This window comes from Pezoporus occidentalis, unplaced genomic scaffold, assembly GCF_034315485.1.
Source record: "Pezoporus occidentalis ecotype Australia unplaced genomic scaffold, CSIRO_AGI_Poc_V1 ctg324, whole genome shotgun sequence".
Classification (NCBI taxonomy): domain Eukaryota; kingdom Metazoa; phylum Chordata; class Aves; order Psittaciformes; family Psittacidae; genus Pezoporus; species Pezoporus occidentalis.
Window position 1 is genome coordinate 368370 of NW_026915202.1, and position 27148 is coordinate 395517.

General features: G+C 54.1%; 8 protein-coding genes across 8 annotated transcripts; 4 read left to right on the plus strand and 4 right to left on the minus strand.

Moving 5' to 3' along the window:
- Positions 1–672: 672 nt before the first annotated feature.
- On the minus strand, positions 673–2177 carry LOC134168829 (feather keratin Cos1-2-like). The gene is made up of 2 exons (XM_062628877.1): positions 1595–2177; positions 673–1304 (listed from the first exon to the last, which is right to left on the minus strand). The coding sequence occupies exon 2, from the start codon at positions 1281–1283 to the stop codon at positions 978–980; it is 306 nt and encodes a 101-aa protein (XP_062484861.1). The 5' UTR covers positions 1284–1304; positions 1595–2177; the 3' UTR covers positions 673–977.
- An 8-nt stretch (positions 2178–2185) lies between these two features.
- On the plus strand, positions 2186–3205 carry LOC134168828 (feather keratin Cos1-2-like). Its single transcript, XM_062628876.1, has 2 exons — positions 2186–2459; positions 2749–3205. The coding sequence occupies exon 2, from the start codon at positions 2770–2772 to the stop codon at positions 3073–3075; it is 306 nt and encodes a 101-aa protein (XP_062484860.1). The 5' UTR covers positions 2186–2459; positions 2749–2769; the 3' UTR covers positions 3076–3205.
- A 2649-nt stretch (positions 3206–5854) lies between these two features.
- Positions 5855–6923, minus strand: LOC134168830 (feather keratin Cos1-2-like). The gene is made up of 2 exons (XM_062628878.1): positions 6620–6923; positions 5855–6329 (listed from the first exon to the last, which is right to left on the minus strand). The coding sequence occupies exon 2, from the start codon at positions 6306–6308 to the stop codon at positions 6003–6005; it is 306 nt and encodes a 101-aa protein (XP_062484862.1). The 5' UTR covers positions 6309–6329; positions 6620–6923; the 3' UTR covers positions 5855–6002.
- Positions 6924–7583: 660 nt separating this feature from the next.
- Positions 7584–8119, plus strand: LOC134168831 (feather keratin Cos1-2). Its single transcript, XM_062628879.1, has one exon. It carries the CDS (start codon positions 7800–7802, stop codon positions 8103–8105), a length of 306 nt encoding a protein of 101 aa, XP_062484863.1. The 5' UTR covers positions 7584–7799; the 3' UTR covers positions 8106–8119.
- Positions 8120–11322: 3203 nt separating this feature from the next.
- LOC134168833 (feather keratin Cos1-1/Cos1-3/Cos2-1-like) lies at positions 11323–12664 on the minus strand. Its single transcript, XM_062628880.1, has 2 exons — positions 12241–12664; positions 11323–11950 (listed from the first exon to the last, which is right to left on the minus strand). The coding sequence occupies exon 2, from the start codon at positions 11927–11929 to the stop codon at positions 11624–11626; it is 306 nt and encodes a 101-aa protein (XP_062484864.1). The 5' UTR covers positions 11930–11950; positions 12241–12664; the 3' UTR covers positions 11323–11623.
- A 609-nt stretch (positions 12665–13273) lies between these two features.
- On the plus strand, positions 13274–13752 carry LOC134168834 (feather keratin Cos1-2-like). The gene has a single exon (XM_062628881.1). The coding sequence runs from the start codon at positions 13422–13424 to the stop codon at positions 13725–13727; it is 306 nt and encodes a 101-aa protein (XP_062484865.1). The 5' UTR covers positions 13274–13421; the 3' UTR covers positions 13728–13752.
- A 2585-nt stretch (positions 13753–16337) lies between these two features.
- On the plus strand, positions 16338–19229 carry LOC134168835 (olfactory receptor 4D1-like). The gene is made up of 2 exons (XM_062628882.1): positions 16338–16486; positions 17829–19229. Exon 2 carries the CDS (start codon positions 17842–17844, stop codon positions 18781–18783), a length of 942 nt encoding a protein of 313 aa, XP_062484866.1. The 5' UTR covers positions 16338–16486; positions 17829–17841; the 3' UTR covers positions 18784–19229.
- A 198-nt stretch (positions 19230–19427) lies between these two features.
- Positions 19428–25888, minus strand: SDR39U1 (short chain dehydrogenase/reductase family 39U member 1). The gene is made up of 6 exons (XM_062628883.1): positions 25861–25888; positions 24699–24805; positions 24287–24369; positions 23553–23674; positions 22833–22976; positions 19428–22611 (listed from the first exon to the last, which is right to left on the minus strand). Exons 1-6 carry the CDS (start codon positions 25874–25876, stop codon positions 22196–22198), a joined length of 888 nt encoding a protein of 295 aa, XP_062484867.1. The 5' UTR covers positions 25877–25888; the 3' UTR covers positions 19428–22195.
- Positions 25889–27148: the final 1260 nt, after the last annotated feature.

Consider the following 27148-nt stretch of genomic DNA (forward strand, 5'->3'; position numbering starts at 1 on the left):
AAACAACGCGCACATGAGGGCCTTAGTGACAATGATTACTGGTGGATCTGGCAGTGCTGGGGAAGGGTTGCACTTGATGATCTTAAAGGTCCGTTCCAACCTCACTGATTCTATGATTTTATGAGAGGGGCCAGGATTTAGAGCATTAGCCAGGGCTGGAGACCAAGGCCTACAAAGGAAATTTTCAAGTATCATTGAAAAGCACATCTATGTTTGCATTCTTAAGGAAGCCACATTATTTGATCAGGGAAGATGAGCACCTGAAATAGGATGAGATCCTGCTGGGGGTGCTGGGTTCACAGGTAGTGGGGACGCTGTTGGACAGCCTGGGCTGGCTGCTGCCAGTCCTAAGTGTTGGGATAACTCACCAGTTCATGCCTGAAGAGAGCTGGCCCCTGCCAGGTGCTGAGGGACTGTATGAGACAGGATCTCATCTGCCTGTGCCCGTGTGTGCTGGGCATGTAAGGGTGGTGTGCTGGGTGACGTAGACGACAGGAAGGCAGAGGCAGTGGGCTGTCCTCAGGCAGCATTGTCTCACCATGCCAACTACCGCCACCCTTTAGAGACATCCCCTCACTTACGTAGCTTTACCCAGAGATGTCTTTGTCACCTCCAAGGGGAAGCAGACTTGAGGATTTCCCACAGAAGGAAGGAGGACTCGGAGGCCCAGGCTTGGATGCAGCACAACTTTAATGAGGGTAAAGAAGAAAAGGAGGTGGCTCCCAGGGAGCACCAGGGGCAGCCACCAAGAGGCGGTGCAGCTCCTGCAGGGTGTCCGTCTGCCTGTCCCTCACTGGGAGGGAGGGAGGGAGGGAGGGAGGCCAAGAGGTCCCCACGGGGCTGGTGCGGGAGGTGGAGACAGGAAAGGAATGGAGAGGACAGTGGGAGAAGGAAACAGCGCCGCGAAGCTCTATCTCCTGTGCAGATCCATGGTGTGAGGTCGTGGATGTTCCTGCCTGAGGACGCAGCCAGCAGCTTTAGCAGGGTCTGCACCTGGTGCCGCAGTAGCGGTTGGTGATGCAGGAGAGGTCGAAGCCCCCGGAGTTGATGGGCACTCCCTCACAGCTGAGGATGCTGCCAACGGCGGCGGAGGTGGAGGAGCCCACAACGGTGTTCTGAGGGAAGGAGCTGAGGATGGGGCCGGGCAGGGTCACCACCACGGCGGAGGGCTGGATGGCGACGGTGGAGCTCTGGCACTGCCTGACACAGCACTCATTGCAGCTGTTGGCCAGCGGGGTCGGGCCGCAGGGCTGGCAGGGCACGCACGGGTTGCAGCAGGACATGTCTGGATGCTGGAGCTTCACCTGGACACAGGGCAGGGGCAAGCAGAGGATGGGACACGGCAGCAGCAGCTCTGCACCCAAGCCTGGGCAAGCCAAGGCACCTCCTGGCCCAGCACACGCTGACCACCTCCAAGCCCAGCAGCCGCCTCAGCTCAGTCCCAGCCTCTCTCTGCACAAGCCCTTCTCTCCCCTTCCCTCTCCCCCCCGAGAAGCAGCTCCCATCCCTGCGCTAGCACAGCCCCCATCAGCTGAGAGCCCCGGGGAGGAACGACCTGCTCTGGAAGCAGCAGCACAAGAGGCTTCGCACTCACCTGATTGCCAGGAGAAGGAGGCCAGAGAAGTGGATGAGGAGCACAGACCTGGGCTGCCTTTTATAGTCGTCCTGCAGTGCCTCAGGCCCACAGGCACCTCTGTGGCAGCAGGAATTTCCTGGCAAGCCCATGGCAAATGCAAACCCTCCCAGGTAATGGCAGGGGCCGTGTCCCGGTTTCCGGCACTGCTGCCTTTTCATTTCCCGGCTCATGTGCTTTGCCATAGGAAGGCTTCTGTCAGTGCCGGGATGAGAAGCCCAAGGGTTTCCGGGGCAGAACCACGTGAGCGCAGCAGAAGCCTCCCATCAAGGGCTGGTGCATCCCGTGCAGGCAGGGGATGTGCTCCTGGCTCATTCCTGTGGGCTTGCTTGTGGCCACGCTGTGGGAAATGGGCACCGCTCTCGTGCTTCTCTTCCGCATGCCCAAGGACTGCCACAGGAGAGGACATGGCACAGCCTTTCCTCTTGCTCCCCTCAGCTCTCTGAGGGAAGGCCATTGCTGTGTGCAGATGGGCTTCTGCTGGCAGGGCTGGACCCTACTGCAACACCAACAGTGCTCTCAGGACACCTGTGCTGGGCTCACGTGGCTCCTGCCCCGGAAACCCTTGGGCCTCTCATCCCGGCACTGACAGAAGCCTTCCTATGGCAAAGCACATGAGCCGGGAAATGAAAAGGCAGCAGTGCCGGAAACCGGGACACGGCCCCTGCCATTACCTGGGAGGGTTTGCATTTGCCATGGGCTTGCCAGGAAATTCCTGCTGCCACAGAGGTGCCTGTGGGCCTGAGGCACTGCAGGACGACTATAAAAGGCAGCCCAGGTCTGTGCTCCTCATCCACTTCTCTGGCCTCCTTCTCCTGGCAATCAGGTGAGTGCGAAGCCTCTTGTGCTGCTGCTTCCAGAGCAGGTCGTTCCTCCCCGGGGCTCTCAGCTGATGGGGGCTGTGCTAGCGCAGGGCTGGGAGCTGCTTCTCGGGGGGAGAGGGAAGGGGAGAGAAGGGCTTGTGCAGAGAGAGGCTGGGACTGAGCTGAGGCGGCTGCTGGGCTTGGAGGTGGTCAGCGTGTGCTGGGCCAGGAGGTGCCTTGGCTTGCCCAGGCTTGGGTGCAGAGCTGCTGCTGCCGTTTCCTATCCTCTGCTTGCCCCTGCCCTGTGTCCAGGTGAAGCTCCAGCATCCAGACATGTCCTGCTGCAACCCGTGCGTGCCCTGCCAGCCCTGCGGCCCGACCCCGCTGGCCAACAGCTGCAATGAGTGCTGTGTCAGGCAGTGCCAGAGCTCCACCGTCGCCATCCAGCCCTCCGCCGTGGTGGTGACCCTGCCCGGCCCCATCCTCAGCTCCTTCCCTCAGAACACCGTTGTGGGCTCCTCCACCTCCGCCGCCGTTGGCAGCATCCTCAGCTGTGAGGGAGTGCCCATCAACTCCGGGGGCTTCGACCTCTCCTGCATCACCAACCGCTACTGCGGCACCAGGTGCAGACCCTGCTAAAGCTTCTACCAGCATCCTCGGGCAAGGACCTCCACGACCTCACACCATGGATCTGCACAGGAGATAGAGCTTCGCGGCGCTGTTTCCTTCTCCCACTGTTCTCTCCATTCCTTTCCTGTCTCCACCTCCCACACCAGCCCCGTGGGGACCTCTTGGCCTCCCTCCCTCCCTCCCTCCCTCCCTCCCTCCCTCCCTCCCTCCCTCCCTCCCTCCCAGTGAGGGACAGGCAGACGGACACCCTGCAGGAGCTGCACCGCCTCTTGGTGGCTGCCCCTGGTGCTCCCTGGGAGCCACCTCCTTTTCTTCTTTACCCTCATTAAAGTTGTGCTGCATCCAAGCCTGGGCCTCCGAGTCCTTATTCCTTCTGCAGCCACCCTTCCACTCTGTTCAGGGGAAAAGTTGGAGGTGGGAGGGATCAGCAGTGGATTTTTTCACTTGTAAACTTGGGAAATTAATTTCTTGTTTCATGAAATTTTAGAACCATAGAACATTTTGGTTTGGAAGAGGCGTTAAACCTCATTTCATTCCAATTCCCCTACCACCAGCATGGGCAGGTTCCATGATCGCAGCTTGCTCCAAGACCCTGTGTCCAACCTGGCCTTGGGCACTGCCAGGGAGCACCCTCACAGGGAAGATCTTCTGCGTACAATTTCATCTAAATCTACCCTCCTCCTGTTTAAATCAGTTACTGTTGTCCTATTAGTGCATGATTTTTTGTCAAAAGCCCCTCTCCAGCTTTCCTGTTGTCCCTCTTTAGGCACTGGATTCTGCTTCCAGGTCTCCTGCAGCCTTCTCTTCTCCAGGCTGAACCATCCCAGCTATCTCTGCCTGTCCCCAGAGGAGACAATTTGAGTGCAAAATTTCAGCCTATTTTTTACCAGCTACGTGGTCCTTCCATCGTATCCATGCCTCTCCAATTTAGAGACAAGGATGTTGTGCAGGACAGTGTCAAATCCCCCCTTGTAGAAGGCACCAGAATTTGTCAGGCGCTTCAATTCCCTGGATCTTCCTTTCCTCCTTTTCAAAAATGGGTGTAGTGCAGTCTATGGAGTAGAAAAGGCTTTGCTGCTGTATAAGAACTGCTCAGCTACAGTGAAAACATCCCTGTGTTATCCACACTCTTTTCAGCACAAATCCACATCATAGCCCCTGAGAGCTACTATGAAGATGCTTAACCCTATCCCAGGCAAAACCAGCACATTCACTGACATGTCTTTCCAGCTTGACCCCAGGTATTTGGAAGGCAAGAGCCTGAGCCAGAACACACACAGGTTGACTTTAAGGTCTGTGTGCACTTGCAGACCTATGAGCTTTTAGGGTTCTGGATAGCTCTCCTGTCCAGAGTCTGCAGTGGCTGTGAAAGCAGAAGGTGAAATTGCAACCCTGCACTCATAAGAGCAGATTTTTATCCTCTTGGTGACCTGATGGGCAGAATCCTTTGGGAAAGTGCCTGGAGGAGTGTCAAAGAGGCCCAGGGCGAATGTGGGATACAGCAGTTGAGATCTGATGATGATAACGTTAAGGAGATCACCATAATTACCTCCAGCACTTCCACTTCCTAAAGGATCTACCGTGGACATTTTCCGTTGAAACTTCTATTTCTGTAATTGTGCCTCACGCTCTGTTGGACCCACTCCCCTGGGCTTGTGTGGCAAGGCTTTGGTAGCAGGAGGAGGAAGGGTGCCGGGGTGGTTTCTGTGAGAACAATCCACGGGCTTCACCCATGTCTGATAGAGTCAGATCCAGCCAGCTCCAAACTGGGCTCGGTGCTGCCTAATGCTGAGCCCATCACTCTGGTGGTGCCTCTGTGGAAAGGTGTTTAAGAAAGGGCAGAACACTGCCCAGGAAGTGAGGGAAAACCCACTTGAGAACCAGTCCTGTAAGCAGCAAGGCCAGGGTAGGAAGAGGTGGAGAAGGTGCTCCAGGTGATGGGGGAGAGATTCCCATGCAGCCCAAAGGAAAGACCGTGGTGGAGCAGAAATCCACACTGCAGCCCATGGACGATCCCACGCCAGACCAGGCTGATATTCCCTACAGGAACAATGGCTTGCACAGAGATCGTGCTGAAGCAGGCTCCTGGCAGAGCTGTGTCCACTGGAAAATCCACATTGGAGCAGCCTACCCAGAAAGGACTTCAGCCCATGAATAAGGCGTACACTGGAGCAGGCCTTGAAAGACTGCGGCCTATGCTAAAGGCTCATGATGCAGAAGAGGAAAAGTATGAAGAGGAAACAATGGCACAAAGGAATTGATGTGTAGTGACTGCAACACCCCGTTCCACCACTGTTGAGTCATAAATAAGGAAGACTACCCTCGTCACCAGGAAAGCCATTTCCTTGGCCTGCTGGCTGGCTGTTGCAAATGAACTGGTGCGCTTCAATCTTAAGTGAAAACAAGAAATATGTTTACAACATCAAGAAATGACACCCCTGCTTCCTAAATCACTTCTCAGAGGTTAGTGTAGTTCCACTGGATGCACACGTAGTCAAAGATTTAGCCAATGGTTTATGTCTAAATGGATATATAAGCACAGTGAAGCCATTGTGTCACTCAGATGAGAAATAATACAGGAAACAGAAGAATTCCTGTAGAAGGAATAAGGACTCGGAGGCCCAGGCTTGGATGCAGCACAACTTTAATGAGGGTAAAGAAGAAAAGAAGGTGGCTCCCAGGGAGCACCAGGGGCAGCCACCAAGAGGCGGTGCAGCTCCTGCAGGGTGTCCGTCTGCCTGTCCCTCACTGGGAGGGAGGGAGGGAGGGAGGGAGGGAGGCCAAGAGGTCCCCACGGGGCTGGTGCGGGAGGTGGAGACAGGAAAGGAATGGAGAGGACAGTGGGAGAAGGAAACAGCGCCGCGAAGCTCTATCTCCTGTGCAGATCCATGGTGTGAGGTCGTGGATGTTCCTGCCTGAGGACGCAGCCAGCAGCTTTAGCAGGGTCTGCACCTGGTGCCGCAGTAGCGGTTGGTGATGCAGGAGAGGTCGAAGCCCCCGGAGTTGATGGGCACTCCCTCACAGCTGAGGATGCTGCCAACGGCGGCGGAGGTGGAGGAGCCCACAACGGTGTTCTGAGGGAAGGAGCTGAGGATGGGGCCGGGCAGGGTCACCACCACGGCGGAGGGCTGGATGGCGACGGTGGAGCTCTGGCACTGCCTGACACAGCACTCATTGCAGCTGTTGGCCAGCGGGGTCGGGCCGCAGGGCTGGCAGGGCACGCACGGGTTGCAGCAGGACATGTCTGGATGCTGGAGCTTCACCTGGACACAGGGCAGGGGCAAGCAGAGGATGGGACACGGCAGCAGCAGCTCTGCACCCAAGCCTGGGCAAGCCAAGGCACCTCCTGGCCCAGCACACGCTGACCACCTCCAAGCCCAGCAGCCGCCTCAGCTCAGTCCCAGCCTCTCTCTGCACAAGCCCTTCTCTCCCCTTCCCTCTGCCCCCAGAGAAGCAGCTCCCAGCCCTGCGCTAGCACAGCCCCCATCAGCTGAGAGCCCCGGGGAGGAACGACCTGCTCTGGAAGCAGCAGCACAAGAGGCTTCGCACTCACCTGATTGCCAGGAGAAGGAGGCCAGAGAAGTGGATGAGGAGCACAGACCTGGGCTGCCTTTTATAGTCGTCCTGCAGTGCCTCAGGCCCACAGGCACCTCTGTGGCAGCAGGAATTTCCTGGCAAGCCCATGGCAAATGCAAACCCTCCCAGGTAATGGCAGGGGCCGTGTCCCGGTTTCCGGCACTGCTGCCTTTTCATTTCCCGGCTCATGTGCTTTGCCATAGGAAGGCTTCTGTCAGTGCCGGGATGAGAGGCCCAAGGGTTTGCAGAGGAGGAGCCCACAACTGTAGGCCCAGCACAGGTGTCCTGAGAGCACTCTTGGTGTTGCAGTAGGGTCCAGCCCTGCCAGCAGAAGCCCATGTGCACACAGCAATGGCCTTCCCTCAGAGAGCTGAGGGGAGCAAGAGGAAAGGCTGTGCCATGTCCTCTCTTGTGGCACTCCTTGGGCATGCGGAAGAGAAGCACGAGAGCGGTGCCCATTTCCCACAGCGTGGCCACAAGCAAGCCCACAGGAATGAGCCAGGAGCACATCCCCTGCCTGCATGGGATGCACCAGCCCTTGATGGGAGGCTTCTGCTGCGCTCACGTGGTTCTGCCCCGGAAACCCTTGGGCTTCTCATCCCGGCACTGACAGAAGCCTTCCTATGGCAAAGCACATGAGCCGGGAAATGAAAAGGCAGCAGTGCCGGAAACCGGGACACGGCCCCTGCCATTACCTGGGAGGGTTTGCATTTGCCATGGGCTTGCCCGGAAATTCCTGCTGCCACAGAGGTGCCTGTGGGCCTGAGGCACTGCAGGACGACTATAAAAGGCAGCCCAGGTCTGTGCTCCTCATCCACTTCTCTGGCCTCCTTCCCCTGGCAATCAGGTGAGTGCGAAGCCTCTTGTGCTGCTGCTTCCAGAGCAGGTCGTTCCTCCCCGGGGCTCTCAGCTGATGGGGGCTGTGCTAGCGCAGGCCTGGGAGCTGCTTCTCGGGGGGAGAGGGAAGGGGAGAGAAGGGCTTGTGCAGAGAGAGGCTGGGACTGAGCTGAGGCGGCTGCTGGGCTTGGAGGTGGTCAGCGTGTGCTGGGCCAGGAGGTGCCTTGGCTTGCCCAGGCTTGGGTGCAGAGCTGCTGCTGCCGTGTCCCATCCTCTGCTTGCCCCTGCCCTGTGTCCAGGTGAAGCTCCAGCATCCAGACATGTCCTGCTGCAACCCGTGTGTGCCCTGCCAGCCCTGCGGCCCGACCCCGCTGGCCAACAGCTGCAATGAGTGCTGTGTCAGGCAGTGCCAGAGCTCCACCGTCGTCATTGAGCCTTCCCCCGTGGTGGTGACCCTGCCCGGCCCCATCCTCAGCTCCTTCCCTCAGAACACCGTTGTGGGCTCCTCCACCTCCGCCGCCGTTGGCAGCATCCTCAGCTGTGAGGGAGTGCCCATCAACTCCGGGGGCTTCGACCTCTCCTGCATCACCAACCGCTACTGCGGCTCCAGGTGCAGACCCTGCTAAAGCCACCGCTGAGAGCCCAGCAGGAAGGATCCACGACCCAGCACACCATGGATCTGCACAGGACGGAGACTGCGGCCGGCGTGTTTCCTTCTCGGAGAGGGGTCCTCTCCATTCCTTTCCTGTCTCCACCTCCCAGGAGGCAGCCCCCGCCGGGCTCTCTGCAAACACGGCCGCTGCCTCCCATTCCCTTCCTCCACTCTCTGCTTTCCCTCCTTTGCCTTCCTTGCTTTCTGCCCAGACGGACACCCTGCAGGAGCTGCACCGCAGCTTGGTGGCTGCCCCTGGTGCTCCCTGGGAGCCCCCTCCTGTTCTTCTTTACCCTCATTAAAGTTGTGCTGCATCCAAGCCTGGGCCTCTCGAGACATCTTGTTTCCCTCTTCGGACTCATTAAACTCTGTTGCATCGCAGCCTCTGGCTCTGTGTGGTCCTTTGCTCTCTGGACGCTCCCTAAAGCTGTGCAGGGAGAAAGGAGATATGCTGGCAAGTGTGTGAACCAAGTGGACCTTTCTCATTCTGCCTCTGGGAGATGGACAACTTCCACTAGCAGCACCTGCTGGCCCCTGCTCCCAGCATGCGCCTGTCCCACAGAGTGTGAGCCAACAGCTCTCTGGCTCCCAGTGCCTCAGCACCTGCAGGGGCCCTCCTTCGCTGCATCTCTGGTGAGGCAATCCCCTACTGTTGCCTGGAGCTGTGCCAGGCAACGCTCAGAGGAAGAGGGCTCCAGAGAGCCTCAGAAGGACTGGGTGAAAGAAAGGAGCTGGAGGAGCCTGGGATGCCCAGAGCAAGTCCTTCTCCTCTCTCGCCTTCCCACCCATCTGCCCTCAGCAGAAGAACAAGATGTGTCCAGGATTGCAAGGACCAAGTGGTCCATCCCCATCATGCCTCTGCACCCCCATAGGGTGAGGTTGCCCCAGGACCTTTCAGTGCACAGATGCTATTGGGGCTAGAGAACTGCACATCCCCAACTGCCAGCACACAGCCACCCCGTGGCAAAAGGGTGCCCATGGTGCACTGCAAGAGCACCTGATGTTGCCGCATGGTGTCTGATGGGCTCCTGCATGGGGAGAGAGCCACTTCAGTGGTGGCCCTGGGTGGCTGAATTCAGTTGATCAGACTCTTGAAGAACGTTAAGGTGCTCACCATGGCTGTGAACCTCCCACTTCCACTTCCCAGGCTTGGGCACAACGACCAAGTTGACATCATTGCCCTTCACCTCTGAGGGGCAGTGGACAAGGTCAGGTAGCAGGAGAGAGAGAAGCCAGGGCCAAAACTGTGTACAAGACACACACTGGCTTCCAGGCAGTTGCCATAATGCCAGCCAGAACCAAAAGGACCCTGCTGCTCCAGAGCCACTCTGCTGCTTTCTCCTGTGCCGCAGGAGGACAGGAGGAGAAAGTCAGGTGAAAAGGTGAGGGGCTGAGATAAGCACAGAGCCATCCTGTAAGCACCAATTGCCCAGGGTGAAACAGACCTGACTTGGGGACATTCATTCTATCCAATGGAAAAGAGGACGAGAAAGGAAATTCCGGCCTTGGGCCTAGGTTCACCTCCTGGGATGCCTTTACCCCATCCACCTCTTTTGCACAGACGGTTGTGGCCCACTTCCCTCCTTCATTCACGGCTTCACCATTCAGGAGCACAGCGGGATGTGCCCTGGGGCCTTGCCCTCCGTGTAAAGTGGGACTTTGCTGGATGTGCTCACGGCAAAGCACGGCTTTTGATGGTTCACCTCATCACAAGCCAGACACAGCGAGCTGTGCCTGTACCTTGATGATGAGGGTCACCTGGTGCTGGCCACAGCCACACACGAGTTGGCCTCAGGCTCTGGACCATGCCCATATCTGGAGGCCCACACAATGCCAGACAACATCAGCACCTGGAGCCCTGCTGAGGGTCCCTGGGACCGCAAGGGCACAGAGCAGGCCCTCCCTCAGGGCAGGCAATCACCAGCTGCAGAGTGCAGCTGGCAACTGGTGTTCCCTGAGGACCCACAGAACCTGCACAGCAGCATCCCTGAGGCACGGGCATCGATTAAGGGTCCACGGTCAGCACAGGTGGTCCTGAGAGCACTTTGGTCCTTGCTCCAGCCCTGCAAGAAGCCTGGAGGCTGCACACAGCAATGGCTTCCCTCAGAGAGCTGAGGGGACAGAGGAAAGGCTGTGCCGTGTCCTGTCCCGTGGGGCTCCTTGTGCACGTGGACAGAAGCACGAGAGCGGTGCCCGTTTCCCACAGCGTGGCCACAAGCAAGCCCACAGGAATGAGCCAGGAGCACATCCCCTGCCTGCACGGGATGCACCAGCCCTTGATGGGAGGCTTCTGCTGCGCTCACGTGGTTCTGCCCCGGAAACCCTTGGGCTTCTCATCCCGGCACTGACAGAAGCCTTCCTATGGCAAAGCACATGAGCCGGGAAATGAAAAGGCAGCAGTGCCGGAAACCGGGACACGGCCCCTGCCATTACCTGGGAGGGTTTGCATTTGCCATGGGCTTGCCAGGAAATTCCTGCTGCCACAGAGGTGCCTGTGGGCCTGAGGCACTGCAGGACGACTATAAAAGGCAGCCCAGGTCTGTGCTCCTCATCCACTTCTCTGGCCTCCTTCTCCTGGCAATCAGGTGAGTGCGAAGCCTCTTGTGCTGCTGCTTCCAGAGCAGGTCGTTCCTACACCAGGACTGCTGATCAGTGATGGAGAGTGGCTTGGCACGCTCCTCTGCCAGATCCTTCAGCACTCTTGCTTGGAAGCTTCCAGACCCATAGACAGGTGTATGTCTAAGTGGAGCACCACTTATTCCTGGATTGTGGGGATTTTTATCAGCTCCCCATGTCTGTCACCTAACCTGGGGGACTCTGGTGTTACCACTGTCATTTTCCTAAGTTCTGGGTTACCTCAGCCCTGCATGCCTGGAGAGAGCTGGGCTCTGCCAGGTGCTGAAGGACAGTATGAGGTAGGATCTCATCTGCCTGTGCCCATGTATGTTGGGCATGCAGAGATAGCGTACTAGCTGAGGTAGGAGAGAGGATGGCAGAGAGAAGATCAGAGAAGAAGCTGTGTGCTCTTCTGAGCAGTCTTGTCTCCTCATGCCCACTCCTGCCACCCTTTGGAGCCGTGCTCTCACTGATGGCCACTGTCGGTGGAGTAGCCAGGGATGTTTTTACGACCTCCAAGGGGAAGCAGACTTGAGGATTTCCCACAGAAGGAATAAGGACTCGGAGGCCCAGGCTTGGATGCAGCACAACTTTAATGAGGGTAAAGAAGAAAAGGAGGTGGCTCCCAGGGAGCACCAGGGGCAGCCACCAAGATGCGGTGCAGCTCCTGCAGGGTGTCCGTCTGCCTGTCCCTCACTGGGAGGGAGGGAGGGAGGGAGGCCAAGGGGTCCCCACGGGGCTGGTGCGGGAGGTGGAGACAGGAAAGGAATGGAGAGGAGAGTGGGGGAAGGAAACAGCGCCGCGAAGCTCTATCTCCTGTGCAGATCCATGGTGTGAGGTCGTGGATGTTCCTGCCTGAGGACGCAGCCAGCAGCTTTAGCAGGGTCTGCACCTGGTGCCGCAGTAGCGGTTGGTGATGCAGGAGAGGTCGAAGCCCCCGGAGTTGATGGGCACTCCCTCACAGCTGAGGATGCTGCCAACGGCGGCGGAGGTGGAGGAGCCCACAACGGTGTTCTGAGGGAAGGAGCTGAGGATGGGGCCGGGCAGGGTCACCACCACGGGGGAAGGCTCAATGACGACGGTGGAGCTCTGGCACTGCCTGACACAGCACTCATTGCAGCTGTTGGCCAGCGGGGTCGGGCCGCAGGGCTGGCAGGGCACGCACGGGTTGCAGCAGGACATGTCTGGATGCTGGAGCTTCACCTGGACACAGGGCAGGGGCAAGCAGAGGATGGGACACGGCAGCAGCAGCTCTGCACCCAAGCCTGGGCAAGCCAAGGCACCTCCTGGCCCAGCACACGCTGACCACCTCCAAGCCCAGCAGCCGCCTCAGCTCACTCCCAGCCTCTCTCTGCACAAGCCCTTCTCTCCCCTTCCCTCTGCCCGCCGAGAAGCAGCTCCCAGCCCTGCGCTAGCACAGCCGCCATCAGCTGAGACCCCCAAGGAGGAACGACCTGCTCTGGAAGCAGCAGCACAAGAGGCTTCGCACTCACCTGATTGCCAGGAGAAGGAGGCCAGAGAAGTGGATGAGGAGCACAGACCTGGGCTGCCTTTTATAGTCGTCCTGCAGTGCCTCAGGCCCACAGGCACCTCTGTGGCAGCAGGAATTTCCTGGCAAGCCCATGGCAAATGCAAACCCTCCCAGGTAATGGCAGGGGCCGTGTCCCGGTTTCCGGCACTGCTGCCTTTTCATTTCCCGGCTCATGTGCTTTGCCATAGGAAGGCTTCTGTCAGTGCCGGGATGAGAGGCCCAAGGGTTTGCAGAGGAGGAGCCCACAACTGTAGGCCCAGCACAGGTGTCCTGAGAGCACTGTTGGTGTTGCAGTAGGGTCCAGCCCTGCCAGCAGAAGCCCATCTGCACACAGCAATGGCCTTCCCTCAGAGAGCTGAGGGGAGCAAGAGGAAAGGCTGTGCCATGTCCTCTCCTGTGGCACTCCTTGGGCATGCGGAAGAGAAGCACGAGAGCGGTGCCCATTTCCCACAGCGTGGCCACAAGCAAGCCCACAGGAATGAGCCAGGAGCACATCCCCTGCCTGCATGGGATGCACCAGCCCTTGATGGGAGGCTTCTGCTGCGCTCACGTGGTTCTGCCCCAGAAACCCTTGGGCTTCTCATCCCGGCACTGACAGAAGCCTTCCTATGGCAAAGCACATGAGCCGGGAAATGAAAAGGCAGCAGTGCCGGAAACCGGGACACGGCCCCTGCCATTACCTGGGAGGGTTTGCATTTGCCATGGGCTTGCCAGGAAATTCCTGCTGCCACAGAGGTGCCTGTGGGCCTGAGGCACTGCAGGACGACTATAAAAGGCAGCCCAGGTCTGTGCTCCTCATCCACTTCTCTGGCCTAATTCTCCTGGCAATCAGGTGAGTGCGAAGCCTCTTGTGCTGCTGCTTCCAGAGCAGGTCGTTCCTCCTTGGGGGTCTCAGCTGATGGCGGCTGTGCTAGCGCAGGGCTGGGAGCTGCTTCTCTGGGGGGAGACGGAAGGGGAGAGAAGGGCTTGTGCAGAGAGAGGCTGGGAGTGAGCTGAGGCGGCTGCTGGGCTTGGAGGTGGTCAGCGTGTGCTGGGCCAGGAGGTGCCTTGGCTTGCCCAGGCTTGGGTGCAGAGCTGCTGCTGCCGTGTCCCATCCTCTGCTTGCCCCTGCCCTGTGTCCAGGTGAAGCTCCAGCATCCAGACATGTCCTGCTGCAACCCGTGCGTGCCCTGCCAGCCCTGCGGCCCGACCCCGCTGGCCAACAGCTGCAATGAGTGCTGTGTCAGGCAGTGCCAGAGCTCCACCGTCGCCATCCAGCCCTCCGCCGTGGTGGTGACCCTGCCCGGCCCCATCCTCAGCTCCTTCCCTCAGAACACCGTTGTGGGCTCCTCCACCTCCGCCGCCGTTGGCAGCATCCTCAGCTGTGAGGGAGTGCCCATCAACTCCGGGGGCTTCGACCTCTCCTGCATCACCAACCGCTACTGCGGCACCAGGTGCAGACCCTGCTAAAGCTGCTGGCTGTGTCCTCAGGCAGGAACATCCACGACCTCACACCATGGATCTGCACAGGAGATAGAGCTTCGCGGCGCTGTTTCCTTCTCCCACTGTTCTCTCCATTCCTTTCCTGTCTCCACCTCCCACACCAGCCCCGTGGGGACCTCTTGGCCTCCCTCCCTCCCTCCCTCCCTCCCAATGAGGGACAGGCAGACGGACACCCTGCAGGAGCTGCACCGCCTCTTGGTGGCTGCCCCTGGTGCTCCCTGGGAGCCACCTCCTTTTCTTCTTTACCCTCATTAAAGTTGTGCTGCATCCAAGCCTGGGCCTCCGAGTCCTTATTCCTTTTGCACCTTTGAGAACACGTTTCATTTGAAGTCTTTAGAAATCAGCATTGGTAGATGAATCATTCACCAGAACAACCCTGGGAACTACATTGGTTGGAAGTGGAGCGAATACCTCACATGGTTTATGTGACTTCTAGAGAGCAAACATTAAATGGTTTAAGCCCAGTTGCTGGCTGGCCACACAAGTATTGCATTGGCATTCATTTTATGGCTAGAGGAGCTGTGACTCTTCAATTTCCACGTTTTTATCTATAATGAGGTTTTCTCTATATAGGCCTTCTGATATTTCCAAAGTGAAAGCAAGGTTTTACAACCAAAATGAACAGGTCTGTTGAGAGGAACCGGCACTGTCAGATTCCCTCTTTGCACCGTGTTTCCCACACTAGCCAGGAATTAATTAATGAAACTATAAAACTGTGCCAAAAAGAGATAATATGCACAAGTTTCGAAACATAAATCCCTCTAAACGAAGACTGTTCTCTTCTTATTTTATCTCCTTTGAATCCTTTGCATTTACAGCAAATAAGAACTTATGGTAGAAATGATGCTAATCCTTGAAGATACATAGTACATTTCATTTGGTCAGCACTATTGTTGGATATGTGTTTTCCTATGTACAACACTGTAGATGAGTTTACCTTTCTTTTTTTCCTCTGTGTACTAAAAATATACTTTGAACATTTATCAGGAAATACCTGTACGAGGAATTTCACTGAGTCTCCTTCCTTCCTTCCTTCCTCCTTGAGAAGGAGGAGGAGGAGCAGGAGGAGGAAGGTTCACCATTTCAACTGAATTAAAATCAAGATGATAATTTAGTCACAGAATCACTGATGGTTCTTTTGGCTCTAAATCATGAGTTCATTTTTGTGATCATTATTGCTTAGAGCCAAACTTGTAACTCATATTACAACTGTGGGGAACGACAGACCAGTCAGTCTCACCTTGATGTCCAGCAACGTCATGCAGCACATCCCCCTGGAAAATATGCAAAGGCACATGGAAAATAAGGAGGTGACTGGTGACATGCCTTCCCTAAGGGAAAATCATGCCTGACAAATTTGGTGGCCTTCTATGATGGGGTTACAACATTGATGGTTAAGGGAAAGGGGCATCATCTACCTGGACTTCTGCAAAGCATCTGGTACTGACCCACACAACATACTTGTCTCTAAAATGGGGAGCTGTGGACCAGGAGGGTAAGGCATAGGCTGGGTGGTTAATGACTCAATGTCCAAGGGGGGACCAGTGATGAGGGGTCCAGACTGGGGCCAATATTATTTGACATCTTTGTTGGGGACATGGAGAGCAGGACTGAGGGCACTCTCACCAGGTCTGCGGATGATGACAGGCTGAGTGCTGGCTGACACTCTAGAGGGAAGGGATGCCATCCAGAGGGCCCCTGACAGGCTGGAGAGGTGGGCTGGGGTGAACTTCACGGAGGTCGGCAAGGTCAAGAGCAGGGTGCTCTGCCTGGCTTGGGGCAATCCCAACCATGGGCAAAGGCTGGGTGATGAATGGATTGAGAGCAGCCCTGAGCAGGACTTGGAGGTGTTGGTTGATGAAAAACTCAACATGAGCTGGCAGTGTGTGCTTGCAACCCAGAAACCTGCCATGTGCTGGGCTGTATCAAAAGGAGAAGGACCAGAAGGTCAAGGGAAGGGATTCTGCCCTTCTACTCTGCTCTTGTGAGACCCCAGCTGGAGTACTCCATTCAGGTCTGGGGCCACCAGGATAAGGAACACATGGACCTGCTTGAGCTGGTCCAAGGAGGGCCACAGAACTGATCAGGGGGCTGAAACACCTCCTCTATGAGAAGAGAGAGAGGGAGAGGCAGAGGGAGAGCAGGAGATGGCAACCAGGTTTTACCTGTTGACTACTGATATGGTCCTGTCATGGGACTCATAGTACTGCAGGGAGTCACATGGAGTATTCAGGGTCATGGAGGACAGAAGGACATTTACTGAGCCTCTTGTGCTTGTGGGATTACCACCTATGGAATAAAAAAACCAGGAACTTTTTAATTCATTCCCTTATGACATAATCCCTGCAGGAAGCCTCATCTGGGGACGCTATTTGCCAACTGGTTCAGGACTTAAACTTTTAAGCTTACGTCCTCTTCTTTTTCTTGCCCTTGCTATGCTGGAGGTATGCTGTGCCGGCCCGGTGCGAATAAAACGTGGATGATCTTGGATCAGCAAGTGACAATAGAACATCTGAAAGTGCTGGAATGATGCCACTGTGGACTTTCTGATTAGCAGCAGCACTGGTAGCTGCTGTAGGAAATTGAGAAGGTAACGCAGCTACAGTGTGCAGATGTGGGGCAGGAGAAGCTGTCGGGTGCCAACCTGCCACCCAAGAACCCAGCCCTGAGCCTGGCTGGAGAGAACCACCTTCCCCTGGGCTCAACTGGAAGGGTAATTTTGGCAAGTATCACTGAAGTGTGTTTGAATGTGCCTGAGTGTCTCACGCAGCTTATCCTTCTCTTGCTCTGCTTCTCACATTGAGCTTAGTGGTGTCATTGTCTTGTTCGCTGGCATCCTTTTCCCTCTGGCAATCGCTGGGCTAACTGGTTACTATCAATGATTCTGCTTTGCTCTTTCTTTGTGTGCACTGTGGGGCGAGCTTTGCTGGTGAGCTGGGCTGCTTCTGGCTGCCTTGCTGTCACTCTCAGTCCCTGGCTTGCCTTCCATTGCAGAGCAGGCATCTCTTCCTGCTCCCGACATCTGTTTCCAGGGTATCGATAGCCACAGCAATACCCTGTGTATTGCTTTAAACGAAAATCTAACAGGATAAGGAGGAATAGACTACTCTAAATTCTTTACTGACAGAACCACAGCACAAGCCCAAATTCTCTGGCAATCCCTGATCAGTTTATCCTGTGGTTCCTCTCTGAAGTGAGCACTGACTCTCCATGCAAGGGGACATACACACGAAGAGGCAATGTCCCAAATTCAGGCTTTGTCCGTGCCAGCCATTCCTCAAAGTGTGTCAAACCAACTGACTCTGTATACTTCATCCCCTACAAAAGCAAGCAGCAGCAAGCAAGGCTTATTGTCCATAGCATAAAAGAATCTGTCAACTGGTAAGACATGCCTGCAAAGAAATGTGCAGTATACCCTGTTTCCCTTTGGCTTACAGAGGAGTAGCCCAGTAAACACTGTTTGCCAGAGCAGGAATCCATTAGTGGCATTAACAAAACTATTTTTGTTCAGACCCAGGAAAGCTTTCACAGTAACTTTGCTCCTCACATCTGCTTTGACGCTTAGAGAAGATGCAGAAATGGGTTTTGTTTGGATTTGGGGTTTGGTTGGGGTTTTTATTCCTTTATTATTTCCTCTTTGGAGTCCTCTGTGGAGAAGAGGAACCAGGCAACTCTGAGACTGCAGGCAAAGCAGTCCTGGGTGGAATAAGGGGCTCTTGATGCCTGAATGGAATGAAGTAATATTAGGGATAAGAACTGTTGCATTGAGGAGGGGCCAAAGCCTGCATTGCTGGGGAAACAAATGTCTGTTTATGAGGAGAGCAACTAACTGTAAAGTTACACTGGATTTTAAGAGTACAGATTCAGGGAAGCCAAGCTGAAGATGAAAGAAAGCAGTTCCCAACACTGATACTACCTGGGCTGAACAGAATTTGCACTGTTTAGTGTGGGGATATAAGGAGGGTCCTAGGATGGGGATTTCTGATCCAGAGGAGTGCAAAGATGACCCCTCTTAGTGTTGAAAGCTAACTTCACTCTCCCTTCTAAATTCCTCACAGGCACTCTCAGATGGTAACTGGAGATGCAGAACGTAACCAGTCCTGTAACGGAATTTGTTCTCCTGGGTTTTAACAACAGTCTTAAAATTCAGCAATTCCTCTTCACAGTCTTCTGCCTTGTCTATCTGATGACCTGCTTGGAAAACATCACCATCCTCACCACTGTTATCACTGACTACCACCTGCGCACACCGATGTACTTCTTCCTGGCCAACTTAGCATTCACAGATATTGCTGAATCATCAGTCACTACTCCCATTCTGTTGTCAAGTCTCCTCTCCCAGCCCAGATCTGTTCCACTCAAGGCGTGCATGCTTCACATGTTTTTGTTCCATTTCATTGGTGGTGCTCATATCTTTCTTCTTGCAGTGATGGCAGCTGATCGCTATGTGGCTATTGTTAAGCCCTTGCAGTACCTGACTGTAATGAACCGTGCAGTGTGTTTAGGTCTAGTGGCAGGGTCATGGGCAGGAGGATTCATTCACTCTGCAACACAGATTACTCTGCTTCTCCCTTTACCTTATTGTGGTCCTAACACTCTGGACAATTTCCACTGTGATGTCCCACAAGTACTGAAAGTGGCCTGCATTGACACCTACCTGATAGAGCTGCTGATGGTCTCAAATGGTGGCCTACTCCTCATAATAATTTTTGTCTTGCTGCTTACTTCATACACTGTCATTTTAGTCAAGATAAGGAGGCAGGTCACCAGAGGAAAGCACAAAGCTTTTTCTACCTGCATAGCGCAGATAATGGCAATAGGTATAACATTCATTCCAGGGATATTCATCTATGCTCGGCCCTTCAAGACATTTGCACTGGACAAAGTGGTCTCCATCTTCTTCACTGTGGTTGTTCCAGTGCTGAATCCCATGGTCTACACCCTGAGAAATACTGAAATGAAAAAGGCCATCAGGAGACTTATTTCGAGGGTTCTGTTCTCAGAAGGAATAGGAATCGCTTAACTCCCTGCAAAATGGTCATCTTTTTGCTTTGTAACTCGTGTAACTTATCATTATTGAAATATCTGAACTTCCAGCAAAGACAATTGCAGAAGAGAAACTCTTTCTGGAGAAGTGTCGGAGGAAACTTGGATCCCTTTACATTATGTGCAGTTCCCATCTATACAGTCTGTAGAGTCCAGAGCAAGTTACACCACGTTAACACTAAATCACGTTGTTTCCAGGAGTAGAGGGATCCTGCTGGCTTTTCACCATCTTCATTCCTGTTACCATCTCTAATGCTGAGTGACTTGTCTCTTTTGAAACCAGGAATTCCTTATCTATGTCGTTCAGTCATAATTGTATCCCAATACAACCAATTTGGGCCTAATCCTGCAACATTAAAACCACAGTTTCCATATTGAGATCAAGCAAAAGAAACCTTCCCTATCAATATGGTTATGCTGATCTTTGCATTGCTTGCTCAAGGGACAGGCAGCGGGAGCCATCGCAGGGTAAATTCACTGCCTCACTTCAGAAACTTTACAACAGCTGCTTAATGGCTAAGTGGTTTTTTACATCTTCAATGTATTGTTTGTTTTGCCCCCTCCAGGGAACTTAACTTGCCTGTGGGTTACTGGAACTTCATAATTAAAACACAGGAGAACCAGAGTTAAGGAAACTTCACTTAAGCTTCTAATGACTTTGCTTCTGGGAGCTGATCTACTTTGAACTCTGTGAGAAGAGCCAGAGAATTGATTTTCTCATTTTATTCCTTGTAAAGACAAGACTGGAAGAAACCTCTCTATACAAAAAAGCTTAATTACTCTAATACAATACTCTATATAGACTATACATATTACTTAATACAATACTTAATTACTCTAATAGAATAACACTGAATCACTTTGACATTACATTTCAAATGCTTGAAGCTTTTAAATTCATGTCTTTTTTAAAGGTGCTTCAGACTGTGTTCCAAGAAGAAAGAGACATCCAAAATAATGAATGCATTAGAATAAACCTTTTTCATAACTGCTGTAGGGCTGTCCCATCAGACACTACCAGCAACAACAGAGGGCACACTCCATCATCTTGGAGAAGTCATGGAGATCAAGGGACATTATGAAACACTAGAAGGTGGCTAATATCACCCCCATCACCCCAAGACAGGCTCAAGGAGGATCCAGAAAATTATAGGGCCATCAGTCTTACATCAGATGATGATGGAGTGAATCATCCTGGATGATGGTGGAGCAAAGATAATGGAGCAAACCCTCCTGGAGGCTATCACAAGTCAAACCAAGCACGTGACTGGAAAACCCCAGCACAGATTCCCCAGGAGCAAATCGTGCTTGACAAACCTCATCACCTTCTACAACAGAGTAACCTGTTCAGTTGATGCAGGCTGGGAATGGACATTGTCTACCTGGGTTCAATAGTTTCCCACAGCCTCCTCCTAGAGAAACCAATACCTTACAGTCTAGGCAAGTTGTGTGGGAGTTGGGTTGGGTCCGGCTGACCACCCAGAGGGGGTTGGTGAATAGCCCCTTTTCCAGCTGGTGATCTGTCACCAAACTGTCCCTCATGTCATCCTCATGTCATGGTGGAGGTGCCCCTGTCAAAGTGTATATGCACAAAACTCCCAGCTTTTCTTTACACCTTTCTCTACATCCCAGAGAAGCCTGAGCAGTTCCCAAGCTCAGTAACCAGACGGAGCACTCATGGTAGTCACTTCTCCCCTTTGCAGGATTAGAAAATGGAAATAATACCTTTCCTGTCTACAAAGCTACTGTCCTGGATCTTGTATTCAGCTGTCCTCTGAAATGTAAGTTGTTATTGCTACAGGATGGCCTTATCAGTAAAGCCTTCAGAGAAGTGATTATACAAAATGTTTAACAGCCCTGCTGGGTTCAGGCTCTTCTCTGCTCCTTTGCTAAGTGCATCTTGTTGGTTATACAATAAAAAGCTGGTCTCCACACACAGAGGTGAACACAGAGGCCCAGCAACACGTAGAGAAACTACACTAACTTGACCAGAGAAACAAGACACCCTAAATCAGCTCTTCCTAGGGCAGTAGCAGCAGAGCAATCAGCCCCATGCTATTAGGGTGATACCCATTCTGGTCAATCAGTGGCAGTAGCTTTCTGGGTCATCTGAGACAGTTACTGCCTATGGGCATAACGGCCTAGACACATGGAATGAAGGTGAAAAGCATCTCAGGATTGTACAAGATTTATTACAGGATATTCATGGGAAGAACCACGTCCTGGTTAGTGCAGTTGTCTGGCCCTGCCCTTTGCTTAGCGCAGTCTCTTCTGTCTTATTAAACTTCATTGCTAACTATCGTCCTGGGTGAACACTGTATTCTGTGTGCATGTGTGTGGGGGCCTGAGTGCAGTAACTGGAGACACAAGGCCCGTGTCTGTGGTGCGAGCACACCGAGCAAGCAAGGTTGTATAAATGTGTAAGCAACTATCCAGGCAGCTGAGTAAGTGAAGAGAGCTCTATACCAGCTGTGTGCATGATAACTGGAAGCATTGGTTACTGGAGGGACCAGAGGTGGACAGTAGCTGGAGACATCCTAAGCTCTGGTGGCTGAGACACCAATTCTCTCCATTTAGGAGAGATGGGGCTACACAACTGGGTCATGGACTGAAGACAAGGTAGACAACATCCACAGCCTTTCCCTCCTCCACTGAGCAGGTTGTTTTGCCACAGGAGATCAGGCTTCGTGAGCAGAAACTGCCTTTCATAAACCCATGCTGCCTGGGCCTGACCACCTGATTGCTCTGCTGATGAGCTCTCCAGAAGCTATAGACAACAAGGAGTTAGCAACTGGTAAGGATGCAAACCTGAGTGCCCAGGATGTTGGATGGAGTTAGTGGGACCACATTACCTGTGGAGGGAACGTGCAGGGGAGGAGAAACTGGGAGCAACAAAGAGGAGGTAGACAGAAAAGGGGTATAAAAGAGGTGGGTTGGGTGTAAACCAGGGCCAGTCAGTACTGGCCTGGCTGAACTCAGCATTTTATCACCACAGTGTGTCCTGTCTTCTTACAAAACCTTTTCATAATGCTGTGTAACCTCACTCTATCCCATGTATTTGTGCTGCAAGGACTAAGTGCCAGCCACTGAGGGATCAGCATGAGGGGAAAAGGGAAGATGGCAGATCAGATTCAGCAGTCACAACCCTCAGAGGGGCTCATTCCCCTGCCCAAAAGCAGGTCCTGTGGAGACTGCAGATGACAGTAAGAGGGATGACTCCTAAACTGGGGATGCACAAAGGGAGACAGAAAGGGAACAGATTGCTCATCTTTGTACAGTAGTAGGGAAGTGTCAACAAGGGGCAGGGCTTGCCTCTTTCACCCAGGGGAAGGCACATGAGCCAGGCTGCTCACAGAAACAGGGCCCAACCCAGCCCAACCGAGGAGTCCTCAAGACACGATGTCCTTCAGTGCTCCTGGTAGATCTGGGAAGATGAAGCTGTAGCCACTCTCCAGGGTGTGTTTTGGCACCACTTTCTGGCCTTCCAGCAGCATCACAGCCCGCTCTGCACCAAAGACAGCCCGCACAGCCCAAGCAGGCATGGGCAGCAGCGCTGGGCGCCCCAGGGCAGCAGCAAGCTCCCGAGCAAAGGTGCCATTGGAGGTGGCAGGGGAGGATGGAGACACACCGTTGAAGACACCTCGGAGACCCTCAGTCTCCAGGGCATGACACACAATCCCAGCCAGGTCCCGAATGTGGATCCAGGGGAAGGGCTGGAGCCCAGAGCCCACTGGGCCTCCTAGTCCAAGGCGGAAGGGCCAGATCATTTGAGAGATTGCACCACCACCTTGGCCCAGCACTACTCCTGTGAAGAGAACAGAGTGAGACCACAACTCCCCCACCCCGAGCCTCCCAAAGGACAAAAGCTCCCTTCACCCCCCAACCTGCAAAAGATACAGTCCTTAGAGGGCTGGACTGGAACAGCACCCCAGTGAGGTGAGGCACAAGACCTTCTCCCTCCTCTTCCCTCTCCTGCCCCAGCACCAAAGCAGAGCCACCTTGAACAGGCATGATGCTCCATCTCACCAGATCTCACCACAACACCACGAGCTGGGCTCCCAGGGATGAGAGCTGCAGCCTCCCAGGAGCTCACCAGGCGTGAAAAGAAGTCAAAGTCCCCCCCAGGACTGTCCTCAGTATATTCCGCTGTGGGGCTAGGGCGGTAATAGCCTGTGGGTGTAAGAGCAGTAAGGGGGTCAGGACTCAATCAGCCACCACCCCCTTCCCCAACTTCCTCCCTGCGTCCAAGAGCCCAGAACTTGATCACTCCATCACAGACATCCCATGTGAACAGCACAGGGTCCCTCTGATGGCAGAGACAGTTTTTGAAGTAACAAATGCGGTCTGCAAGTTCAGAGGGATGCACCAATACTCAGGTTGTGCTGGTAGGCCTAAGAACCAAATACAGCAGCAACACACTGATCAGTCTGAATAGAAAAGGTGCATCTAAAAACTGGGCATCACTGTGGCAGTTTTAAAGACTGTAGCAAGCAGAAATGCAAAGAGATACACAGGGGGATTCAGCTGAGGCCCTGCTTAGGTAACAGCGAAAGGAAGCATAGGGACACAAATTCCTATCCCGGAGTAGGAAAAAGCTGACCAAGGGTTTCTGAAACACAACGACATGTGTTGGCAATGAAGCCAGCATTTCAAGGCAAGACTGATGCCCTCAGAAGTGTGTTTCTGTCTGGAGGTTTGCCTCTTCAGGTCAGCACGAGCCATGCCTCAGCCGGGCCCAACCAATACCTACGCCGGTGACGACGACCCAAGCATGGGGTGGCTGCTCAGCATCAGCAATGGCTTTGGCCAAGGTCTTGGTGGTCTCAACGCGGCTTCTGATGATCTCCCTGCAGAAGGCATCGCCCCATCTGGGAAAGGGAGAGCCACCGATTACAATCCCCACGAGGCATCCCAGGAAACAGCACCAAGGGGCTCCCACCGGACCCCCATTGACAAGCATGGAAGAGGTCATAAGAACTCCCCCACGCTCCAAAGCAGGGGGAGGACACGGGCGGGATCTTATTACCTAAGGACATGGGGACTTTGGGGGATGGTGGCCCCTCACTTCCAACAAAAGGCCGTAGGTTTGGACTGCCTTAGGATAAAGGCAGCAGACAAGCTGGACACCAAAGTTGGGTGATGTGAATTCTTCCCAAGTGCCTGGTGAAGGCATTTCCAAACCCACCCTCACAGAAGTAAACCTTTGGTTCTAACTTTACATTATCTATCCAAAATTACACCGGATGCCTACGTTTACACAAAGCTACTTTGCCAAGCCTCCAATATGTCTTCCAAAGGTCTCCCAGGACTCAACAGGCCCACAGAAATCTTTTGGATACTTGAGAACCCAAATGTCAATTGTTAAGGTAATAACCCCAGTGCTTCCTGGACCGTTTCCTCCCCAAATCCCTTCCACATCACTGTCAGCACTGGCCTGTCTTGCCTTCACTTTGGAACAGCACCATGGGACACCAAGGTACCTGCGGAAAGGGTTGAGGACATTTTCACCAGCCAAGTTCACCACAGCATCGCACTGGGGCAATCCAGACTGGGACAGCTGCTCCTAGGCAGGGATAACAGGGACATCACACAGCAGCCTCCCCTCTGCTCAAGGCTTCCCAACAACCAAGCAGTGCAGACTCCCAAGAACTCCAGCCGGTTCCCTCATGACACTGCCTGGAGCACATGAATGGAGATGGTTTTGCCCCCTGGAGCTCCAGAGAACCCATCCCAGTGCCTAGAAGCCATGGAGCACCCAGGAGGCCAAGAGAACATCCACAGGACCTAGACTCCCCACTGCAGAGCCCCCGTACGCCACAGCAGGCCAGGCCAAGCGGGCTGGCTCCTCAGCCCCGCCACATCCTCCCTCCTGTGAGCGCCCCGCTCCCATACCCAGCTGATCCGATCCTTGCCCGCCTGCCGAGAGACGTGGGTCACTTCATGGCCGCGGCTCCGCAGCAGCTGGGTCAGGGCTGTGCCCACGAAGCCGGTCCCCCCACCTAGGAGACAGACAGGGCGTCCCAGACCTGCACCCCAAAGCCCGCACCCAGAGCACCCTGCTCGCTGCTAACCGTAACCCACACCCTAACCCACTCCCCGTGCTGTAGGGCGCTGCTAACCCTAACCGTAACCCACACCCTAACCCACTCCCCATGCTGTAGGGCGCTGCTAACCCTAACCGTAACCCACACCCTAACCCACTCCCCATGCTGTAGGGCGCTGCTAACCCTAAACCTAACCCTAACCCCAACCCACTCCCCGTGCTGTAGGGCGCTGCTAACCCTAAACCTAACCCTAACCCCAACCCACTCCCCGTGCTGTAGGGCGCTGCTAACCCTAACCGTAACCCTAACCCCAACCCACTCCCCGTGCTGTAGGGCGCTGCTAACCCTAACCCTAACCCCAACCCAATCCCCGTGCTGTAGGGCGCTGCTAACCCTAAACCTAACCCTAACCCCAACCCACTCCCCATGCTGTAGGGCGCTGCTAACCCTAAACCTAACCCTAACCCCAACCCACTCCCCATGCCGTAGGGCGCTGCTAACCCTAAACCTAACCCTAACCCCAACCCACTCCCCATGCCGTAGGGCGCTGCTAACCCTAAACCTAACCCTAACCCTAACCCCAACCCACACCCCATGCTGTAGGGCGCTGCTAACCGTAACCTCAACCCAATCCCTGTGCTGTAGGGCGCTGCTAACCGTAACCCTAACCCACACCCTAACCCACTCCCCGTGCTATAGGGCGCTGCTAACCCTAAACCTAACCCTAACCCCAACCCACTCCCCGTGCTATAGGGCGCTGCTAACCCTAACCCTAACCCTAACCCTAACCCTAACCCTACCCAATCCCCGTGCTGTAGGGCGCTGCTAACCCTAACCGTAACCCTAACCCACTCCCCGTGCTGTAGGGCGCTGCTAACCCTAACCCTAACCCCAACCCCAACCCAATCCCAATCCCCGTGCCCGGGCACCACGCACCGTGTCCTCACTCCGGGGTGCTCCAACCCCTGCCCGCAGCGCCCGCAGCCCAGCCCAGCCCCTCCCGCACTCACCCACCAGTACCCGCATGGCTGCCCGAAGTGCGTGCTCGCTAACCGCGCATGCGCCTCGCCCCCTCCCTTCCGCGCTTAAAGGGCCAGCGCGCCCTATAGCGTTAACCCCTGCAGTGCCGGCGCGCAGGGCCGTGCCCGAGCCGAGGGTGTCGCTGTGCCGCGGGGCTTTAGGGGGCTCTTCCGAGATGGGGCGGAAAGGGGTGGGAGGGAAACGCTGCCCACCTGCAGGCAGCTGGGAAGCCTTTGCTTGCCACGAAGCTGCCTGTGTTGTCCGCTCCTTATCTCGAGTCCTTTGAAGAGCAGGGGGTGGTACCAACCCGTGGCGGGGCCTCCTCTTCCCCTTCACAGCGCTATGGTTTGTAATGGGCCGGGTAATAGTAAACATTGTTGGGTTTAGACCAACAGCTCAGTGTTTGGCTGAGAATCAGAGAAAAATGAGCTAGCTGAAAGTACAAATCTCATACTTTTCACTGAAGTATCATTTATGATTTGTGTGTGCAAGTTCTCTCTGTATTATTAAGCTCAGCGACATCAGGGGCATTTCTGGTGCCTAGGTCAAGTGTGTAACACTGGTTTTTAGCTACCAAATGTAGTGGTAGTTACCCCTGGCTGAGACTTGCCTATAGCAGGGTGAAAAATAGCTTGCTAGAAAATACTAACCTTCAGGTGTAGAGACCTCCACTGGACCTGAACATACATACCTTACAGTGAAGCCGCATTCCATCCCAATGTCTTTACATACTAGTTTAGATCGTTTGGAAGACCGGTAGGCACTGAAGTTACAACAGAAAAAACTCATAGAAACACCTATGGTACATGGTCAGTGAAATGCTTATGGTCAACACAGAGGGATATTCCTCTGGTATTTTCTCCACCAGTTTAGGATGGCTTTGTATGCATGGGAATATAGGCATCTGCATTTGAGTTTATGGTATAGATAAGAGAGAAAGAGGTAACTATGGATAGTGATTGATTTATTTTATAGTGGTATTATTTCTTTCAAGCAGTTAACAATTATTTTCAAGAATTACTTTCTCTGAAAGGATTTCTTGTCACCCCTGGCATTTAACTTACATTGTAATCTAATGAGAACTGAGTGGGCCTCTGGTAAGATGGTGCTCACCTGATACTCCAGAAATCGGGCTTCAGACCCGTGATACAGAAGTTTAAGTTGGTATTTTTGAAACGCACATTTTTACCACTGCAAACAGCCATTAAGCTGAACTTACCCATATTATCTTCAGACTATGTCAGATTGTGATGCTGCCAGCTTATTTATCACAGAGAA

What these genes read in the sequence shown, in the direction of transcription:
- LOC134168829 (XM_062628877.1), bottom strand. Translation starts at nt 1,283, where the DNA reads ATGTCCTGCTGCAACCCGTGCGTGCCCTGCCAGCCCTGCGGCCCGACC.
- LOC134168828 (XM_062628876.1), top strand. Translation starts at nt 2,770, where the DNA reads ATGTCCTGCTGCAACCCGTGCGTGCCCTGCCAGCCCTGCGGCCCGACC.
- LOC134168830 (XM_062628878.1), bottom strand. Translation starts at nt 6,308, where the DNA reads ATGTCCTGCTGCAACCCGTGCGTGCCCTGCCAGCCCTGCGGCCCGACC.
- LOC134168831 (XM_062628879.1), top strand. Translation starts at nt 7,800, where the DNA reads ATGTCCTGCTGCAACCCGTGTGTGCCCTGCCAGCCCTGCGGCCCGACC.
- LOC134168833 (XM_062628880.1), bottom strand. Translation starts at nt 11,929, where the DNA reads ATGTCCTGCTGCAACCCGTGCGTGCCCTGCCAGCCCTGCGGCCCGACC.
- LOC134168834 (XM_062628881.1), top strand. Translation starts at nt 13,422, where the DNA reads ATGTCCTGCTGCAACCCGTGCGTGCCCTGCCAGCCCTGCGGCCCGACC.
- LOC134168835 (XM_062628882.1), top strand. Translation starts at nt 17,842, where the DNA reads ATGCAGAACGTAACCAGTCCTGTAACGGAATTTGTTCTCCTGGGTTTT.
- SDR39U1 (XM_062628883.1), bottom strand. An exon ending in GTCCTCAACCCTTTCCGCAG is followed by an intron (nt 23,675 to 24,286) that starts GTACCTTGGTGT and finishes TCCCTTTCCCAG; the next exon opens with ATGGGGCGATGCCTTCTGCA. An exon ending in TGGTGTTGTGGTGAGATCTG is followed by an intron (nt 22,612 to 22,832) that starts GTGAGATGGAGC and finishes TTCTCTTCACAG; the next exon opens with GAGTAGTGCTGGGCCAAGGT.